This window comes from Bacillus rossius, chromosome 3 (assembly GCF_032445375.1).
Source record: "Bacillus rossius redtenbacheri isolate Brsri chromosome 3, Brsri_v3, whole genome shotgun sequence".
NCBI lineage: Eukaryota > Metazoa > Arthropoda > Insecta > Phasmatodea > Bacillidae > Bacillus > Bacillus rossius.
Window position 1 is genome coordinate 36960330 of NC_086332.1, and position 22345 is coordinate 36982674.

Genomic DNA, 22345 nt, shown 5'->3' on the forward strand with positions numbered 1-22345 from the left:
CCCCCCGAGCTGTTGAGGCCACTCGGGACGCCTGAATAATAACACAAAACCTCTTCAGATAGTTGGTGAATTTAATACAGCACAGCCCAATACATGGTGCTGCCCGTTCTGGCCGTAACGGTTTGCCCGACGCGACTAGTCACACGCGCAGCTCACTTCCTCAGTGGCGGCTCACGATTCTTATGCGCGTGAGGGGCAGACTCGTATACGTGACGCGAAAGTTACAAAAGACACTCTGACATGGCACACGATATTTTGAAGCACAATACACTACACTAATACCTAGCTCTGGATAAACTGGGCTAGCAACACGTAGGCCCGTGTCTCCGGCGACTCTACGTGGTGACTAGGTGTGTCCCAGGGACTGAATCGTTATTAAGTTTGGTGGCGCACTGCAGTACGACGGTGATACATAAGCCCTGACATGACGAATTACACTTAGGCGAACAACTATTCCGCTAACACATTACACTTGATAAACTGGGCTAGCAACACGTAGGCCCGTGTCTCCGGCGACTCTACGTGGTGTCTAGGTGTGTCCCAGGGACTGAATCGTTATTAAGTTGGATGGCACGTGTCGCCTGCTGGCTGCCCCGTGCGGGCCAAAACTAAGTAGCCTGTAGGCTAGGTTGGGCGTGAAGCGCCGACGTAAAAACACATACTCTCCCCACAGTACTTACGTATGACGTAAACACTCATCTCGGAGCACTGATTGAATTAAGTTAAGTACCTCATGGTAAATTTAGGCCGACCGCGGAACTGTACAAAAGGTTGAAAAGAAATTACACTATGGAAAACTACATGTCGGTGAATGCAAAGGTTGAAGGTTCCGCGTTGCGCGCAGGCTGCCGGCCTGGTTGGGCTCTCGAAGGACACTAGCGGTGTCGCCGCGCGCGACCCCCCTCCCCCGCCAGCCCTCCCGCGGAAACGTGTGAATTTCGCGGGAAACTGAACCGGCCAGGTTCGGGACAAATCGCACATTGAAACATGATTTTGCAAAGACTTAATTATTAATTAATAAAAAATAATGTTTAATAAAATCCTGTGGAAAAACATAATTATAACAATTTGTTGTAGTGCGGCGGAAGGATATGCCACACCCGGCCGGATCCTTGCGCCGGTGTAGCACTCGTTGTATGGCGTTCGCCTCGTCGCACGAACTGCACTTTGCTGCGCGCACGGGTGCGTTCGGTGCACACGCTTTTGCGAGACGTTGATGAGGCATAGCGGTCTATGCGACAGAGGAGAATTAGCGGTCGGCGTCAATATATACATTTGTGTGTATAAGGATACTTAATACACTAGTCTCATGTTCCTTATAATCCCGTCTATTTGTATAATCTTTTGTGTACACCTATAAACTAGCTGCAACAGGTTCTACTAGAAGAACCCCCCCATCCTATATTGATTAGCAGGTTGAAGTATCCTTCAACATTATCAATTGGTAGACAAAACAATGACAAGCTTGTAGTCAACAGAATAAAATTTATGTAAAATATTACATTTGGGTGCATCTGCCTTGCATCGTACGTGTGTGCTCCATTTACTCGCCATATTTGAAGTAATGGCCGTTCAAAGCACATTCAATTTACATGTTCATGAATATAATATCTTACATATACATTTACTATTTACAATACTATTTACATCGTCCACCAGCACTTAAAATTAGGTTAGGGAAATGAAAAGCCAAAATTAGCTCTCGCTGTATGAACGCACATTATACATTTACAAAAAGAAAATAACAGTTTCTTACCTATGGAAAGTTAATCCACCACAACTGCCGAATCTATTACTGCAACCAAAACTTAGAACCAAAAGCTGCAATAGCTTTCACCATCACGTGTATTCAGCGAAAAATGAAACGGTGCCATTCAAAACAATATAAGCTTTCGCGTTTTTAACACCACTAACTCTATATTTGTCTTTCAACATCGTCTGCTTGGTGCTTCATGTTTGCTTCCACACTTCCATTTCATAGACAATTACCTCTATGGCTATTACCTGATAATTCTTAACTCCATGGGTGTTATGTTTATGTTTTCTGTATACAGTATTTGAATTTTCGTAAACAAGAAATAGTCGTCGTTCATAGAATATATTAGGCAAGGATAGCTAGTTTATTATACTATAAATGACTGATTATAATTTTCATTTCGATGCCAAAAAAGATTAAAAGATATGAAATGTGCTGATAACAGGCATATTGTATAATGGCCAAACTTTATTTGAGTGAAGCAGAAAAAACGTTCGTCCTCCACGGCGTGGAAGTATGTTTGATTTATTTCGTTAAGGAATAAGTGTAAATATGACTTAAATAATTTTAACGTGAGGGACAACGTGCACTGTATTATGAACTTGTATGATGCTTGTCGCAGAACATTCTTCTTTGTTTTCCAGAACGATTTAAGATGTGATGGTCGGAGCCGCATGCAGTACCGGCCTATTGAACTGGAGACGGATGTGGTTCCACATGCCAGTGGTTCCGCGTGCCTTCGTTTGGCCAACACTCACGTGCTGGTCGGGGTGAAGACGGAAATTGACGTGCCGTTCCCAGAGCGGCCTGATGAAGGAAAACTGGAGTTCTTTATTGACTGGTGAGATGTAATGGTATCTGGTTCTTTGCTGCGTTTTTTTCATAAGGAATGGAGTAGGTGCTCTTCTGAAAAAATAAAAATAAAACGTTGAAAATGCTATTTTCGAGTTCATCTCATATCTAATGGATATGTAAAACAGCATAACGATGCTTCAAGTAGTTTACTGGTAGTTTGTCCAGTTGGTTAGGTTAGGGTATGTTAGCTGCATTTGAAATTCAGTATATTGTTTTGAATGGTTGTCTAGGTTAGGTTAGCCACATTAAAAATACTGTGAAATTGTGTGAATGGTTGGTTAAGTTATGTTAGATTAGCAACATTTAAAATACTTGGTTAAAGTCCTGTATCACATGCCATAGAAGGCATGATCATGTTTTCATTGATTCTGTGGTACAAAATGCTTGCTGTTTTAATTTAGTATGTCGAAAGATGCGGGACAACAAAAGTTTGTAAATATGTAGTTTAACTGTATTTGCGGAAAAAAAATGTTAAAAATCTGAAGATACTTTTATTCTATGCTCTTTAACTTCCTCTTTTCATTAAACCCGGCGGAGATAAGAAATTCCAAATACTTTAGGAGATATTGCCGTTCTTATTTTGCTATACAAGACCTGTGCAATCATTCGACCGCCACAATTTTTTTTATTGCCATGTGTTCGTGAATGTCTCATTAATTAAAATGGTCAATTAGGTCAGGTCAGTTACATTTTAAATACTTTCAAACTAAGCTGACATTAAAAATAATGTGAATTAATTTTAATGGTTCCTTTAGTTTTAAAGTTTTTATAATGTAACTGACCTGACCTAACAAACCGGGACAAAGGATGAACAGTAACAACTCACGTAATATATATATTTTTTTTACTTATTACTTGCACAACAATATCCAAATAACAAATAAAACATTAAAATTTGAAACGTTAAAAACTCACCTAAGTTAGAGGCGGGAACAATTCACTGAGCTGAACTTAGCTCTATCCTGCGGCTCTATCCGGCCGCCCGGGACTGAGAGCTTGGAACAACAACAGCATAAGTCATTCCACGCAAATACGGCAATTACCATCCAAGTTTTAATTGTTTCCCAAGAGAATGAGCAGTCATAACGTTGAAGCAGTTACAAGATAACATAAATACATCTGTTTACTATTAATAAAAATTAAATTTACTGTGTAAAACAACGTACAGGTTATCCCAAGGACTCTAAGCGCGACCAAACTGTTGTTTTATGTTGCGTATTTCAAAAATGAAGATGACCCAAAATCCTCCAAGAGATATACAGACCAAAATAATATATAGGGGTGTTCCTACAGGTGTCCTTAATAAATAAAAAATAAATTTGGAAGGATTTACAACGTATCCGTTGCACAAGACCCTCTTAGGGTGTCCAAAGTGTTGTTTTTAAGGTATTTAACAGAAAACGTTATTTTTTTTTAGAAACTTTGGCCTACACGTAACGCCACGGCAGGTACATAGGACCTTTCCTTAATGATCCTTCTAACAAAAATATATTAATTTCTAGAGGTCCTCCTAGGGCCTCCAAAGTGTGGTTTTTTACGAACTTATCACAAACATTATTTTTTTACATCAACTTTTGCGGCTGGAAGTGATACAAATGGTATATAGGGGTGTTCCTACAGGTGTCCTTAATAAATAAAAAATAAATTTGGAAGGATTTACAACGTATCCGTTGCACAAGACCCTCTTAGGGTGTCCAAAGTGTTGTTTTTAAGGTGTTTAATAGAAAACTTTATTTTTTTTAGAAACTTTGGCCTACACGTAACGCCACGGCAGGTACATAGGACCTTTCCTTAATGATCCTTCTAACAAAAAAATATTAATTTCCAGAGGTAAGCCCCGTACGAGATTCTCCAGGGCCTCCTAGGGCTTCCAAAGTGTGCTTTTTTACGAACTTATCACAAACATTATTTTTTTACATCAACTTTTGCGGCTGGAAGTGATACAAATGGTATTAAGGGGTGTTCCTACAGGTGTCCTTAATAAATAAAAAATAAATTTGGAAGGATTTACAACGTATCCGTTGCACAAGACCCTCTTAGGGTGTCCAAAGTGTTGTTTTTAAGGTGTTTAACAGAAAACTTTATTTTTTTTAGAAACTTTGGCCTACACGTAACGCCACGGCAGGTACATAGGACCTTTCCTTAATGATCCTTCTAACAAAAAAATATTAATTTCCAGAGGTAAGCCCCGTACGAGATTCTCCAGGGCCTCCTAGGGCTTCCAAAGTGTGGTTTTTTACGAACTTATCACAAACATTATTTTTTTACATCACCTTTTCCGGCTGGAAGTGATACAAATGGTATATAGGGGTGTTCCTACAGGTGTCCTTAATAAATAAAAAATAAATTTGGAAGGATTTACAACGTATCCGTTGCACAAGACCCTCTTAGGGTGTCCAAAGTGTTGTTTTTAAGATGTTTAACAGAAAACTTTATTTTTTTTAGAAACTTTGGCCTACACGTAACGCCACGGCAGGTACATAGGACCTTTCCTTAATGATCCTTCTAACAAAAAAATATTAATTTCCAGAGGTAAGCCCCGTACGAGATTCTCCAGGTCCTCCTAGGGCCTCCAAAGTGTGGTTTTTTACGAACTTATCACAAACATTATTTTTTTACATCAACTTTTGCGGCTGGAAGTGATACAAATGGTATATAGGGGTGTTCCTACAGGTGTCCTTAATAAATAAAAAATAAATTTGGAAGGATTTACAACGTATCCGTTGCACAAGACCCTCTTAGGGTGTCCAAAGTGTTGTTTTTAAGGTGTTTAACAGAAAACTGGAGTATCTCGTACGGGGGTTACCTCTGGAAATTAATATTTTTTTGTTAGAAGGATCATTAGGGAAAGGTCCTATGTACCTGCCGTGGCGTTACGTGTAGGCCAAAGTTTCTAAAAAAAATAAAGTTTTCTGTTAAACACCTTAAAAACAACACTTTGGACACCCTAAGAGGGTCTTGTGCAACGGATACGTTGTAAATCCTTCCAATGTTATTTTTTATTTATTAAGGACACCTGTAGGAACACCCCTATATATTATTTTGGTCTGTATATCTCTTGGAGGATTTGGGGTCATCTTAATTTTTGAAATACGCAACATAAAACAACATTTTGGTTGCGCTTAGAGTCTTTTGGATAACCTGTACGTTGTTTTACACAGTAAATTTAATTTTTATTAATAGTAAACAGATGCATTTATGTTATCTTGTAACTGCTTCAACGTTATGACTGCTTATTCTCTTGGAAAACAATTAAAACTTGGATGGTAATTGCCGTATTTCCGTGGAATGACTTAGGCTGTTGTTGTTCCAAGCTTTCAGTCCCGGGCGGCCGGATAGAGCCGCAGGATAGAGCTAAGTTCAGCTCAGTAACAATTCCTTTGTCATTAGTAGAAAATGATGTAGTTGTTCACCTACGTCACGAAAAAAAAAAAATACTCGTAAACAAGAAACAATTGCAAATGCTGCATGAATGCACAGGTATTATGATGTAAATTAAAAAATTCTATATCTCTTAAAGTATTTGGAATTTCTTATCTTTGCCGTGTTTCATGAAAAGAGGAGGTTAAAGAACATAGAATAAAAGTATTTTCGGAATGAAAATTTTTTTTTTTAACAAATATTGCCCAAATATGAAAATTAAAAAATTTGATATCTCCTAAAGTATTTTGAATTTCTTATCTCCGCCGGGTTTAATGAAAAGTGCAAGTTAAAAGCATATAATAAAAGTATTTTCGAATTTTTAACATTTTTTTTCGCAAATACCGCTAAACTACATATTTACCCAAAAGTTTTTGATACAACATTGAATTATAATAGTAAGTTTAATACAAAAAAAAATTTCCTTAAGATATGATATAATTTGCTTGTATTGTTATATTTGAGTTTTTGTTTGGCCAGGATCTTTTGATGTACTAAATTTTAGCAGAAAGTATCATGTACCAGCAGGATCAAGGATGTACTTGGATATGTGATATGGAACCATTACCAAATACTTAACTGCATTATTTTCAGAGAAGCTTCCTTACTATACTTTTATAGTTTCAGACATTGATATGTTGTTTCTTAGTAGATGTTCTAGTAACTGTTATAGGTATGTGTAAATTTTCACTTCTTATTTGACAGTCATGGTACTTAGACCTTTTAATGATTATTGTTGTTTTACAATTATAGTAGTAGTGGGTAGTAATTGTGTAGTTTTCATGTTTGACAAGACAAAAATTGTTGTGCCTGCAGTTCGGCGAATGCAACACCAGCATTTGAAGGTCGTGGCGGAGAAGAGTTGGCTGTCGAAATAAGTAACAGCTTGGCACGGGCTTATCAGTCACCGCAGTCCTTCAACCTGAAGGCTTTGAACATAATGCCTGGGCAGCAGTGTTGGAAGCTTTATGTGGATATTCTGGTGAGCCAGAGTATTGTAAAACCGGAAATGGAAATTTCAACAACCCTTATAAATAAGTTTTGTCAGTAATGGGATTTGAACCACGTACCTTGAGGTTAACTAGAGTGCCTTCTACCATTGTGACACCGAGACCATTGACATATGTGTATTATTGAGAATTTGTATTATAATCAATGTATTGCCAGTTTTCTTAGGTATTTTAAAACTTGAGATTACTTTTTACCATGACTATTGTAGTTTACCAAATATATTCCAGGGTAGTTTCACTATCATAAAGTCTCATTTGGAACACCAATACATTTGGTATGTACCATAATATTTACGAAATTGAATATTTATGTGTTTATGTTGCTACACATGGATCCGTCATCTTTGTGTCACATGTCTGTTCATCGACTCCCGTTCCATTTCCAAAAAAATAATCCTATGAAATGCCGTATACCGAGAGCTAAGACGTTTACACGTTAATAATGTAGTTTCAGCTTCAGGGGAACAGCGTGCGGTTGCTCGGTGACAGATGCGACATGTGGTTCCAGATACTGGAGTGCGGGGGGAACCTGTTCGATGCCATCTCCCTTGCCGTGAAGGCTGCGCTGCACAACACGCAGATCCCGCAGGTCAAGGCGGTCAGCGTGGACGGGGGGCAGTTAGAGCTAAACCTGTCGGACGATCCCTTCGACTGTTGGAGACTGGATCTCTCTCAAGCGCCTGTCCTCATGACACTGTGCAAGGTTGGTTTATTAGCATGGTTAAGTATGTTAGTTTAAGAGTGCATGATTTTAGCTGTTTGCTTAACTTTTTCTAATTTTATTAAAAAATGGCTATTGTGCCAGGGGCAGTATCCACAAACATATAATGGGGATGGTACTTTTAGGAGCTGACGAATCTCGCAGATGTTAATGCTTGAATTGCTGCAGTGTGATCATAGTGTACAAAAAAAATACACTTCTTTATCTGCAAAAATAAGTGAAGTAAAAAGAGAGGCATATTTTGCACTAATTAGTTGATGCTCTGTTCTTACCTCATCCCATCTCATGATTCTTCTGGCCTGCCAGAATAAGGGATCTATCTCATTTCCTACTTGCGTAAAATCAGGTTGACGCCCACTGGGAATCAAACCCGGATCACCTTGGTGGGAGATGAGTGATCTCACTGCGCAACCTCCATGGCCCGTGCTATTTGTCAGTATCTATTCTTTTTAGGAGGAGGAGTTTCCAAAATATCTAGATCACTTAGACATAGGTAGTGATAGAGATGGATGAAAACCAGAGCGCAGGTTTGAATGTGACTTTTTGAGTTGTAGGGTGGTTATAAGAAATCAGGATTAAATGGCAGTTAATAAAAAAAGTATACCGTATTTACTCGCATAATGTCCGCAGTAGTTAGGCCACATTTTTGACAACAAAAAAATGGGGTGCGGACATTATGTGGTGAAGTTCGAAAAAAAAATTTTTCCCTCAAAATTTTACGTTTTGTGTAGAGTAAAAAAAATTGTTCTCTCATAATTAGTTTACTAGCAGAGCGCTGGTGACTGGCGACCCTTCGCAGCGGACGTGAGAAATGTGACAGGTGACAAGATAATTGGGTGGCGGTGATTAGTGGAAGACGCCACTCATATTTTTTTTTTCTCTCATTCGCGTGTGCGCTCCTACGTTCAGAAGCCGCAGCCAGCCTACACAAAATAAATGCTTTGCGTGAAAAGATATTTTTTTAATCGTTTATTGAGATGGCCACTGACGGCACGGGGCAGATGTCTAATGTCTGCATTAGCCGGCGCCGGCGAGCCTCCCTCTCTGTCCCTTGCCCATTGTGTGTATAAAAAAACCATGCGCATGTACCCCCACCACTTCTCCGCTACCTCCCCTACTTTGTGACGTAGTGTGAGTTGATGTTTACTGGCTTGTGCTATATATAGCCCATCCCCTTGCAACTTGCGTGACGGCGCAGGCAGCTGCGCAGTGTAATGCGAGTTTCTGAGTCCGGACGGTTTCACCACGCTACGAAACCTTCTCAGCGACCGCTCCGGAGAAATGAACAACTCAAGGTCAAAGCATTGTTGACAGCGTCTGTAATTTTCCATCCCGTTACTGTGCCTTTCAGGGGTGGCCAAGGTTGCTTTGTCTGGTGCGGACTTTATGCGGATTTTAAAAAATTCCATTTCAAGTATTTAAAAAGAAATGTGCGGACATTATGCGATTAAATATGGTAAGTTAAAGAAAACTTCCATAAAAGAAATAATCCAAACTATACTGATTCGTGTCTGAGTAGTTGCAATCACGTGCAATGCAGCAAGGTGAATGCAAGCTGCTGCCCATGTGGCGTGCGAGTGCTGACTGGCGGACCAAATATCACTGAAAGCATTACTGAACTGTTTCATTGACACTGGGGGCCTGTGGAGTGTGTGCTCGCGCAGAGGGAAACAGAGGCGTTGTGCGTGTCCCAGGTTGGCGAGCACTGCATCCTGGACCCAACGGGCGAGGAGGAGACGTGCTGTGCAGCGAGCGCCGTGGTGGCGGTCACCCCGCAGGCAAGAGTCACCTCCGTGTTCAAGACCGGCGTGGGCAGCTTCAACCCGCAGACACTCGCGGAGAGCCTCAAGGTTAGTCATGCGTCATGGCCGGTCCGGGTTCCAGTCCTGGGCAGCGGGACTCTAGATTCTTTGAAAGTGTGAGGCTGTAACATATAACTGGTTTTTATTCCCAACCCCTAATGGTTAGGGACAAGATTAAATGGTGAATGGAAATAAGCCAAAATAACACCGAAAATCATAATACACCCTATAACACCGAAATGCAAGTTAATACACCATAAAGCACCAAAATGCTAAAAGAATTGATGATTATTAGAGCCACTGAAATTTCACGGATTCATTTAGTCGCAAGCTAGAATGCAAACCTCCACACTGTCGCACTGTGTTCATGATTGGACCGCAGTTATCTGGACACGCCTCTCTACGACCGTGAGCCAACGATGTCCAGCTAGGAGAGAAGTAAGCGAATCAGGTAGTGCCAAATAACAAGGATAAAAATTTTCTCGCTAAGAAATCAACCAATGGGAAAGTAAACATGGGTCGAGCACACCTATAACTTTGAATTCTATCCTGAGGCCAGAGGAATCTGCGAAATTTCCGGGACTCTAATGATTATCAACTCAGATTACAAAAATGTAATCTTTTACTATATCTAATCCAATGAATGTAAATTATTAAGCATAATCAAAATGTATGTAATAAATAGATTGTTTTTTTTTTTGTTTTTTTAAATTAATACAACTGTTATTACTTATTAGTAACTAGGGATGGGTCGGGTCGGTTCTTCGGGTACTCGGTTCACCGGTTCTGCGCCCCCGAACCGGAACCGTTTTCGGGTACTGAAAAGATCGGTTCTTCAAAGATAAGGGGTGAAGGTTCATTTTCACAACACTTCAAATTTAAAGCACAACCGTTCGGCATAATTGTTAAGGCGTGTTTTAGCTCACAGTGTTTTATTTAATGATGTTTTCTATTATAAACTGTATGAATATTTATAATAAATAGGTAAATAAAACATTCCGCATATCTAAAATAGGGAGACGTTACCGTACGTACATACCTCAGGCGTGACAATGCGCCTAAGAAAATGGATGCATTCACATCCATAACTATGTTCTATATTATATTTAGTGCCGGGATCACTTTATTCTGTATGTAAATGTAGGACAATACAGATAATTGAAAAAATTTCCGTCTTGGTCATACTGTTATTTACGTTTAGTTAATATTGCGCGGCTACGGCTACGCTGCCATGTTTTTGTAAACATTGTGACCAATTTGCCATATGGATTACATAACTTATACGTTTTAATAATAATTAACGGTAAACGTTATTTTAGCATTCCAGAATTAAAACATAATGTTTTAAATGTAATTAAAAATTAAAGTAAACAATTAACACCCTTTTAGGTGTTACTTTAACACGATACTTATTTTACAGTAATTTTTATTTTACAGTAATTTTATTTTACAGTAATTCGATTATACCGGGAGGTTGGTACACAGCCAGAACTTAGATGTTTTGTTTTGGCTACGGTCGTGGTTTGGAGGATAAATACTTTGTGTTATTGGCACGTGAATTAATAAAGGAATATTTTCAGCTTTGTGCATGCGGAGTTTATTTCGTTGCGGTAATGTCGTCTGTGTGGGAACATTTTGTTCTTGATCCAGACGAGAAGTTTGCTATATGCGAACATTGTGGAGCTAGAATTTCTAGAGGTGTATGGAAATCTACGTCAAATTTAATTAAACATCTTCGCGGTCAACACAGTGACAAATATAGTAATGAAAAACAAGACAAAAATAAAAGAAATGCGCCACCTTCACAACAGAGTCTTAGTAAATTGTTTAAGTCACATGGCGACATAACCTCTTCTGAGGCAGGTGAGAATTCAAATTCAGCAAAGGAACAATTTTCTGCATCTACTTATTCATCATTGCCTTCATCCGCATCAACTTCAGGTGTTGTATCACGAGGACCTACCAAGTGTAGGCCTAAAGTGTATATGAGCTCTAGGCAACAAACAATAACAGATAGTTTTGACAAGCAAACCAAATTTCCTCGTGGAGACAAGCGGCAAACAGACATTGTAAAGTTGATTGCCAAAATGATTTGTGTAGATGGGCAGCCAATTTCTGTCATAGAAAACAGAGGTTTCAAGGAACTGGTGAACCATTTAGAACCTCGTTTTTCAATGCCTTCTCGTAAAAGTTTGGCAAATGAAGTCATTCCTCAGATGTACAATGATGTTCTGAATGAAGTTAAGGACAAATTGAGCATAGAGGAATATGTTGCCTTAACCACAGATCTATGGACATCGGTATCCAATGATGATTATTTGAGCTTGACAGTTCATTATTTAGATCAAAATTTTATTTGGCATCACCTGTGTGTGGAAGTTGTGCCATTTCCAGAAGTAAGCCACACTGCTGATAATATTTGTTCATTCATAACAGAGGTGTTGGCAGATTGGCAACTTTCAGAAAAAGTGGTGGCAATTCTGAGAGACAATGGCCGTAACATAACAGCAGGTCTGGAGCAGTCTGCATTTGTTCATGTAGCATGTATAGCACACACACTGCAGTTAGTGTTGAAGGATGGCTTATTAAGCCATAAAATTGTTACCAACTTGTTGCCTCAATGTAGGAGGCTTGTAGGTCACTTCAAGCACTCAGCACGTGCTACGAAGATATTAAAACAGTGCCAAACAACAGCTAGTGTACCTCAGCATAGGCTTATCCAGGATGAGCCTACACGCTGGAATAGCACGTTGCACATGCTAAAAAGGCTACAGGAGCAGAAAAGGGCTATTTTGTTGTCAAGTGGAGAGCTGAATTTACCAGAACTGACAGGCCAGCAGTGGACACTGATTGAAAACTTAATTCCTATCTTGGATGTTTTTGATTCTGCGACACTCCAAGTCAGCTCACCAAGTGTAACAGCTTCAGAGGTATGTTGAAATTAAAATGGTTTGTCAGACAAAATTGAATGCCATAGGATGATGTAGGCCTAATTTTTTTTTTTTCAAATATATTTTTGCAGGTTATTCCATTAGTTCATGTCCTAGATAATGAGCTTCAGAAAGATGCACCAGTTGGATCGGGTCTTCAAGGGGTGAAAAATGACCTGTTGGCCTCACTGAAAATAAGGTACATGGAAATGGAGGACGATAAACTACTGGCATCTGCAACTCTACTAGATCCCAGATTTAAAACCAACCCTTTTCGAAATGTACAAAAAATGGAGATTGCAAAAACTTTATTGCTGCTTGAAGCAAAGCAGCTTCTGAAAACAGATGTAAGTAATGCTAAAATTTAAATTTTTTTGTTGGGCAGTGAACATTATACACAACTGTCCTAATTTTCTTCTGTTTTTTTTACTATATTTTTTCAGGACAGTTGTGAGACAGCCACAAATGAATCTGCCTTCCAGCCAACTACTAGTACAAGCAGCATGGACATGTGGTCTCGATATAGTGATCTGTTTAGCAAATCCTCCGAGGAAAAAAGGACTGACGGCACCATTGAAAATGAATTCAGTCTATTTTTTTCTGAAAATACTTCACCAGCCAACACCAACATATTCGAATACTGGAAAAATTGCAAAACATTTCCAACTATGAGAATACTTGCTAGAAAGTACCTGTGTGTGCCACCTTCCACAGTATTTAGTGAAAGGCTTTTTAGCACTGCAGCATACATTTGTGATAAAAAACGCAATCGCTTGGATCCTGATAGGGTCAAAATGCTTGTTTTCTTAAACAAAAATCTTAAGTGATTCATTTCATTCAATTGAGCATGATAATTTCCTATGTAATTGATATCGGAATAGACCATTTTGTATAAAATACTCCCAATGACTAATGAGACATTAAAATCAGAGTTGTTACGATACCCTGATACCAGCATTTTATATTTTTAGTATTTTTACATGCCAATACTATTGTGCAGTAATGTAAATAAATAAAAAAAAAGAATCCAAATTTAAAAAATCCTTTTATGATTACTACACTATTAAAAAAGACACGCAGTAATAATTGAAAAGAATCATAAGAACGAATCTTTAGAACTAATCTTTATACTGAACTGATTCAAATGAATTGATTCGGTCAAAAGAATCGTTCTGCCCATCACTAGTTTACGTGTTAGAATAGAAAAAAGCAACAACGTTTCTGTTGCAATGGTTTAAAATGCATTGCTGCCAACTGCGTTAAAAATATATTTCTAATGTACGCCATATTTACATGGTTATGTTGCTTTAAAACTTATTTTAACAAGAGCCCCGTAATCCACCGTTATTTTTGTAAAGGCCGCATTTACAACTCATTTACTGCCAAAAAAATTAAAATTTAAAGGGATGAGAGATAAAATAAAAGTAATTTTTGCGATGTCACCACAGGTTTCGTTCATGGCCGTATGGTTTACCGTGGCACATGGTACAAAAAAAATGTAGGTTGTTTACATTAGCAAACTAAGCTGCCGCGTCAAAAATATGCAGTTACCTGCATTAAATAAACGACATTCACACTATTCACTTTCAAATTATGGCTTAGTTTCACGTTTGCTGATGGTTTGGTGTTAAATGCAGTGCTGTTGCTACGTAAACTGCGGGAAATGCTTTCTCATAAAGCGGGAAAGTAACGCATTAATACAATGTGGAAAATGATGGTGCAAGTAAACAAACAAGTTAATCACGGGAATTCGTAAATTATGGGTACGTAAAAATTAGGTTCTATTGTATTTAGGTATTTGACAGTGCATTGAAAGTGCTTAAAAGGCCGTTTTTATTTTTTGTAACCGATACTTATGTATCGGCCCGATACCATGCCCGATACCGATACATTGAAAAAAGGTTAAGTATCGGCCGATACCGATACTTAAATTTTTTAGATACTTAGTATCGGTATCGGAACAACTCTAATTAAAATTTTCTTGTTTCTTCTTCCCCCCCTCCCCTAAATATTGATTATCCTCACAACCAATAAGACAGGAACCGGAACCGGAACCGGAGAAGAACCGAACCGAATTCCAAGAACCGAAATGGAACCGGAACCGAAAAATTACAGAACCGACCCATCCCTATTAGTAACTAATCTTTACATTACGACTGTGGAACATTTTACAAACCAACATATATGTACTTACTGATTATTTGTATTGTTCCCTGTACTTAGACATGCTTATTACAAATTATTATGTTGTAAACGTGCATCATGTATCAGTCAAAATGACACTATTTTGGTGAAGAATTATTGATCAAGTACAAAAGTGTCATATTTGTTTAAAATTGTGTTATCTTTATGAATAAACAAGGTCCATAATAACAATAACACAGAAATTTTGTTTTAAAAATGAAATTGGCTCAAAAATAAAACCATAAAACCTTGTCTTTACTAATAATGACACTGATAATGTACTCTCACTTCACTACATGTATTCTTCTCAGAAGAATAGTGTATAGTGGGGAGATCAGATATAGTAGGTAGAACTTAATCAGGAATTCAGCTTAGTATGAATAAATACAATACGTTTAATATATTTTGCATTAATACAAATCTAAATGGGACCATAATTTTATCTCTTGGTAAAGCAGTATTTCTACATATTAACTTAACTATTGTAAATTTAGTTGAATAACAAAACTAATTTTTGTTTTAAAGATAGTTCAGATAAAAATTATTATAAGTTGTTCTCTGTTAGGCCATTTATATGCACAACATACTCAATAAGGTAGGATGTGCTCTATGCAAATTTTTAATAATTTTATAGTTTGAATGTACTTTTTTTTTTTATTGAAGCTAAAATACAGTTTTCAGATTTAATACACCTGTGGTTTAAATAAAAAAAGTTCTGCTCTTAACATGCTTTTACGGTGATGTGTTATTAAGCTGTTTTTCCTTTCCTACACTGAACAAAGAAGATGCCATCAATCCGTATTATTTTAGTTAAAACTACACAATGTTTCTTTTTATAACTGTGTGATGTTTCTATTACATAATTTGTATTAGACAAACAAACTCCTTAGCATTGCAACTTGTATTTTTAGGCACGGGGAAAGCACTTTGTATTAATTAGGTATTAGGAGGGTTTCTAGTAACGACATAATGAGGTACTGAAATTGTACTAGACCAAAATTTAAATCTGGAGAGTTGTAGCGGAGTGGTGCTGTCACTATTATTATAATGAAATCACTAGCTATAGCCTGTTCTTTTACTCTTGTATCCAAGCTTAAATCATCATCTCATGTTGTTGTACTGTAGCCACATCATGCTTTACTTTAGGTTATGGTCCCCATTTTATATGCTACAGAAGTTAGAAGAAAAGTGCTTCAAACAGATGCCATCACCCAGACTGTCCCCCCTCCCCTAAATGGGAAAGAGACGCAGTGTGTTTCTCAAACACGCCATCGTGCTTGGAGGTGCTTGAGCTCGAGTGGCGAGGAAAGCGACCGCAAGGCGGGCCCCGTAAGACTCGTCCGATATTCTAGTTTCCCCAAGCTCGAGATGATGGCGTATCTCCGCAGTACCCTGGCACCTGTACGACTCAGCTTCCAACCCACACGCCTTGCATGTCTTTGTTTGAACTAGTATACCAGTGGCTATCACTGTAACGTGCTTCAAAGAAATGGCTAGCAAGAATTCTACGTAATCCTTTGTCAAATATTCCTGTGCCCTTGTTTCTGAAATATAATCCACCAAATGCTTCAGTATTAGGAGGAAAACTGATGTTAACCACTTTATTTTCAGTCCCAGTCTTCACTGTGGTTAGTACCATCTTGTGAAATAAAAAATTAAGGAGTTGTTAAGGACTCCCTTAACCACTATCAAAAGAAAACAACTACGTATTTGTAATATCACAAAATACCTCAAGAAAATAATGTTAATAAGACAGATAATGTGCAAAAAAAAAATTTGTTGATTTGTTCAATTGTTACAAACAAGCCCATACTGTCCAGAATTCCAGAATTATCTCTGGAACACCTATGAAACCCAAGCATAGAGTGTATCTGAAATTTATAGCCCTAACATTTAATTGGATCACTTAATACATTTACTTTGTAAGTTCAGGGTAAGACAGTAAAACACACCTTTTTAGTTTAAATGTGAGATGCTAATTATGAAAAACAAATTCAAAACATTTTTACGCATCATGTGACCCGAAATTCACCAATTTTATTGTCCTGCTAAGTAGGAAATAAAAAAAAATTAATATACCTATGTTTAGCCATTATTTACACACTAACAAACTTTATCAAGGAACTTTAAAGGATTATTAGTGAAACTTAAGGCTTTTTAACCCTTATCCGGAGACGTGGGGTCTCCGTGACCCCTGCAAAACTTTAACTTGCTGCCATCTATGTGCAGTTCAAGGCACTTGCTTGTGGTACCATCTACCTTTCGCTTGGATATCACATAGTCTCCTCCTGTAGTGTCAGATTTGTTTACGCTGTCTGGAGCTAGATATCAGGTCGAAAAGATAACTTGGGGTCGTAGTGGCACCACGTCACCAGTTATGTTTCTATCTCAGAAGTGATAAAAAGGCTTCTAAACGAACATGTGTACGTGTGGGCGATCCAGATTATGACGAAACTATTTCTAAGTGGTTGAAAGATATTTTTAGTGACTTATGTTATCAAAGTGTGTGTGGAAAAGCAATGTGTGATGATTGCAGAGCAAACAAATGTGACTTTTCGTACAAATTTAATTTTTTCAAACAATGTTCGGCTAATATATTTTATGTAAAAATGGCATTTTCAAAATATATAAGTATGCATGTGCTTTCTAGTTAGCTCGATTATATATATTGTTGTGGTTTAAGCATTGGTTATGCAAGGAAAATATTTGGAGGGGAAAAAAGTAATTTCTTTTTTTGGGAAAATTTATCTGTTGTAGATTTTATGAAAAAGTCTTATTATTCATAGAAGTTTTCTAGATTTTGTTTTGTCACTATATCTATATTGAATAGCAAATAAAACTTTTAGGCTACCATCTGCTTATTTTTTTTAAAAAAGCAATTATTACAAATAGGCATTTTTAGATTTATTTGAGCAAGCACCAATGGAAAAAAATTGTATTTTATAATTGGTAAATAATTATTTACTAATTTATTTTTTAATTTAATTAATAAGTATAAAAAATGCATTAAATAATTTTACATGGAACAAAAATAATTTCTAATCAGTTAACTTCTACAAAACATTTTGGGGTCTGAGGGGCACCACGTCACCAGATATGTCAAATATTTTCACGTCTCCGGCTAAGGGTTAAGAGTCTTTGTTTAATTAAAGACAAATTAAAGACTTTTTGAGGATATTAAGGAGGCGTATGAACCCTGTTCACTAATGTTTCAACATTTCAACCCAACATGGATAAAAAATCTACTTCACTTCATAGTGTTTTGTACAATGTTTGAATGTAAATTTCTCACTTCATTCCAGATTATGTAGTGTATAAAATCAATCAGAAATTATTTTATGACTAAATCGAAAAACATTTTGGGTAAATTATGAATAATGCATTTGCCTGAAGTACACTAAATCCTGCTTAAGAAAATCTCACTTAAGAAAATATCCTGAAAATTGTATCGGTGATGTACAGGACTTGCCTCTTGTAATATATTTATAATTATTTGTGAGTTGGTTGATTTAATATTTTTTTTTAATCTATGGAGAAATTGATTTCCTCATTAGAAAATGTTATTTGGTCAGAGACAGAGGTTGGCAAAAACTGTTGTTTAGATACATCACTGCCTAAAATTATATTTTTCTTGGAAAACCTTGTGAAGTATGGACAGTTTTGATGTGATTGATTTTTAAATTTTAAGAAGTTATTTAATTCTAATATATATTTAGATTTTGGTTTAAATTATTACTTTAATTGCATTATTTTTTTGTGGTTAAGTCATCATCATCATCATCATCAACAACAACAGTTTTCAGCTTTGGCCGGGTCAGCAAAGTAAAATGCCTCCATCTTCTTCTGTCCTTCCACCATTCCTCATTCTTCACTTTATTCCAGTCTTCTCCACTCTCCTGCACTCCTTTAACCATCTGCTCTTCCCATCTCCTCCTTGGTCTTCCTTGGAGTCTTTTTCATGTGTGATTAAGTAGCCTGCCATTTTTTTTTTTTTTTTTTTTTTTTTTTTTAAATTTTCATTTGTGCAATAGTAATTGTCCAACAATGCATTGCAAGAGTTTGAATTTTAAGGAACATCCTGTTCTTACAAGCAGAAGGATGAGACTCTCGGAAACTTATGGCAGCCCAGAGGCGGTTTTCTCTTCTACTGAAGAATTTATTAATATAGCTTCAGAATAGTTTATAGTGAGCTCACCGGACAAAAAATTAGTCACCCTAGTGCACCTGCACTGATGGATCACTAAGCCTGTACAGATTGCGCAGCGGTTGAGTCCCGGCTCAACCACATGCCTCTATGTGAGCATAAGGCAGTAGCGATCAGAGGTATTGATGTTTCAAGCAGACAGTGTACGTCAACATGTGTAGATGTAAGGATCTGACAGTGTGTCAAAAAGGGGCAATCGTGTTTGGCCGTGCCCATGGCCATACGGTGCCATGAAGTTGCTTGATTAAGGCACATGGAAATTTTTTTATGACAACATTTCTTCAATAAGAGTACAATAGTAAGACTGATAAAAATTTATCACGAATAAAAACATACTAGATAGTGAGAACATCTGAATTGTTTATTACAATTGCCTTAGTGAATTGCATTTTATGTGTTTAAAGGTCAGAAAATTAAGTCTCTTGAATATGTTCTTAGCAACTGATCAGAAAATCTTTTTCTGCACTTTCGATGTGACTAGAATTTGTGTCAGAACAGAAACTATGTACTGAACTATAGCAACAAAGAAAGAGAAAAGCAAGATAAGGTGAAGTGAATAAGGAACGGAAATAAAGTGGTTGAACAATGTTCTCAAATACAAGTTTTAATTTTTAGTTACAAACTGCGTGCAACAAAACGGAAGTTAAAAATTGACTATCCAATGTAAAAGTGGATAATACTAAAGTGTAATTTTCTTTACAGAACTTGCATATTACTATTACTGTTTCGCAGCGGACTGTTCAATGTGTCTACAAGCAGTAGTGTACTACATGTGGCCACGAAACATGAAGTCAGAATTGTGGTCGGAAAAAGATCCTGACTGAGAGGGACCGGAGATGCGTTTCACGGATTGTGAATCAAAATCGCTCTCAAACCTGACAGGAATTGCTGCATTCAGTGACTGAAGGTCCATCTCAACCTGTTAGCGAGATAACATTGTGACGGGAACTGCATTCAATGATCAATTGGAGTTTCTGTCACCTCGTAAGATGCCATAGCTCACACAGGCACATAAAGATGCACATCTTCAATTGGCTATAAATCATCGAACGTGGACAGTAGCTGACGGGCGCTATGTAATGTGGTCTGACGAATCATGTTTTTGCTTGTATTCCAATGATGCAAGTTGTCAACTGCACTGAAGGCCAAATGAAGCTTTACATCCTGGATCTGTGTTAGGTCAGGTTCAAGCTGTAAGTGGGTCTGTGATGTTTTGGGGCTGTTTTTAGTGTCATGAATTTGGCCCATTCTCTGCGGTGATCACTAAAATGAACCAACATGTTTATTTAAACATTCTGGATGATCAGGTTTTTTTCATTCAGTCAACATCTACATAATTACACCCCAAATTTTCATGACAACAGCAAAGTTCATCGGGTTTGGTAGCATATGTGACATTTTATGAACCCTCCCCCACCCTATTACATCTCGATTGGCCTGCAAAATCACCTGACTTGAACTCCATCGAAAATCATTGGGATATGTTGGAACAGCGGGTACAACGCGACATCAGAATCCCCGCAATTTGATGTAATTGTGCGATGAAAGTGAGTGGCTTAACCTGGATTCAATGTATTTGAACAAACTTGTGGACTCACTTCCTAACCAAATCCAGGTGGTTATCAAGTTCAGAGGTGGAGTTACACTTTTTTAAAGGATGCTTGTAATGATTGACTATTTGTTGTTCCGTGAGTTTACTTTGCTAGTGCTATCAAACTAAGCCCAGAGTTGAATGTCAGTCTTTAGTAGATATTATTTGATTATACATTTTGTATTTAAAGTTTTGTTCCGAGTTTTAGAATCTGTGATAAAACTTTGTTGGATGTGAATAGGTCATGTTGGATTGGGTAAGCCAAACTGCATCTGCTAAAAAGGAAGCCATCAAAATTCTTTTATTTTTTTTTTAAATTTATTTCCTTGTTGAAGCTTATATGAAAACAAGCTTAATAAATTAATCTATCTAAGGAGAAGAATTTTAAGGGTCCCACCTTCCTGGACATACATACGATGTGCAGAGCTTCAGGAAAAATAACACGATTTGAAAACTACTCAAGATGATGCAAAAAGCATTTAAGAATTCGCTGAGGACCTAAATGTTGTCAAGCTGTATTTTTAGAAGAGTTAAAATGGCTAAAAGGCATATTTTCAGAGTAATGTTTAGGCATGAGAGACCTAGTACAGATACTTGAAAGCTCTAAAATGATTGCATTATCTCAGATTCTCCGCCATATAATGTTACGGTCACTGCTCAAATTTGATAGTCGTCTTAAGCATGACAATAAGACTGCACGCCAATTCAGAGCCTTGCGCTTAGAGGCGATACGTCACTAGAAATACTGGGGAGTGTCGTGCGTATCATCCCGCCCAGATGGGCCCCTTAATACTGTCAGATTTTATATTGAGGCACAAACCTTTAACAGTTTTAGTTCATTTTTGCATGTCCTAATATCTCAGTAGTCTAAAAAGAGATTGTGTGAACCCTGAGTTAGTTGAACCTGCTAAGTGTGTGTTAAGAACAAAATCCCAAAAATCTTATATACATATATGGAATATATGAATTTTCTCTGGAATAGTGTACCAAGGCCAGAAATTTTGAAATACCAATGTCCTACCTCACAGTTGGATAGTATATTCATCCATTTTAGTATTAAATCTTATTGGAGGTAGTTCGGAGAATATTCAACTTAACATGTTCTAGAGTTAAAGGGGGGGGGAAAAAAACATTATTTAATCTAATGAATACTGCTGTTAATTTACTGCAATTAAAATTCTTCGTGGCCTTGTTGTCTTTGCAATATATTTACATTATATAGTGCTTACAAAGGAAGTAGCTGCAAAGTAGAGTAATATATATATTTTACAAAATTAAGTCTGAATTTGTAGATATCTTGAGAAACTTCGTAGCAGGAATTAACTGTAATTTTTTTGTTGCATTTTTAATAACCCACTTTTCCTCGTTTCAGTTGGGTCATGAAGTCGGCCTGAAACTAAATGAAGCCCTTCAGTTGGCGCTACAAAAAGAAGAGGCACTGGGTCCGAAGAGAGAGAAGTTTGGCTTCCTTAAGTAACTAGGTTATTTTCCTAAGGAAGTAAATAATTTGTACACCATATATAAACATAAAACAAAGTTTTTATTAAGGCACAAAGAAATTTTTTATGACAACATTTCTTTAATAAGAGTGCAATAGTAATACTGATAAAAATTTATCACGAATAAAAACATACTAAATAGTGAGAACATCTGAATTGTTTATTACAATTGCCTTAGTGAATTGCATTTTATGTGTTTAAAGGTCACAAAATTAAAGTCTCCTGAATATGTTCTTAGCAACTGATCAGAAAATCTTTTTCTGCACTTTCAATGTGACTAGAATTTGTGTCAGAACAGAAACTATGTACTGAACCATAGCAACAAAGAAAAAGAAAAGTAAGATAAGGTGAAGTGAATAAGGAACGGAAATAA

At 37.2% G+C, this 22345-nt stretch overlaps 1 protein-coding gene across 4 annotated transcripts; it reads left to right on the forward strand.

The window, feature by feature from the left end:
- Positions 1 to 1977: 1977 nt before the first annotated feature.
- Positions 1978 to 22120, forward strand: LOC134530531 (exosome complex component RRP42). Of its 4 annotated transcripts, none has more exons than XM_063365429.1 (6): positions 1978 to 2270; positions 2401 to 2597; positions 6848 to 7013; positions 7550 to 7744; positions 9457 to 9612; positions 21846 to 22120. In XM_063365429.1, the coding sequence occupies exons 1-6, from the start codon at positions 2214 to 2216 to the stop codon at positions 21948 to 21950; spliced, it is 876 nt and encodes a 291-aa protein (XP_063221499.1). In that variant the 5' UTR covers positions 1978 to 2213; the 3' UTR covers positions 21951 to 22120. The 4 variants fall into 4 exon arrangements, 2 of the variants coding, with proteins under 2 accessions (XP_063221499.1, XP_063221500.1); XM_063365430.1 differs by having other exon boundaries at positions 2015 to 2105; XR_010074833.1 differs by lacking the exons at positions 1978 to 2270; positions 2401 to 2597; positions 6848 to 7013; positions 7550 to 7744; positions 9457 to 9612 and adding exons at positions 9619 to 12841; positions 12938 to 14257 and having other exon boundaries at positions 21846 to 22032.
- The last annotated feature ends 225 nt before the right edge of the window (positions 22121 to 22345 follow it).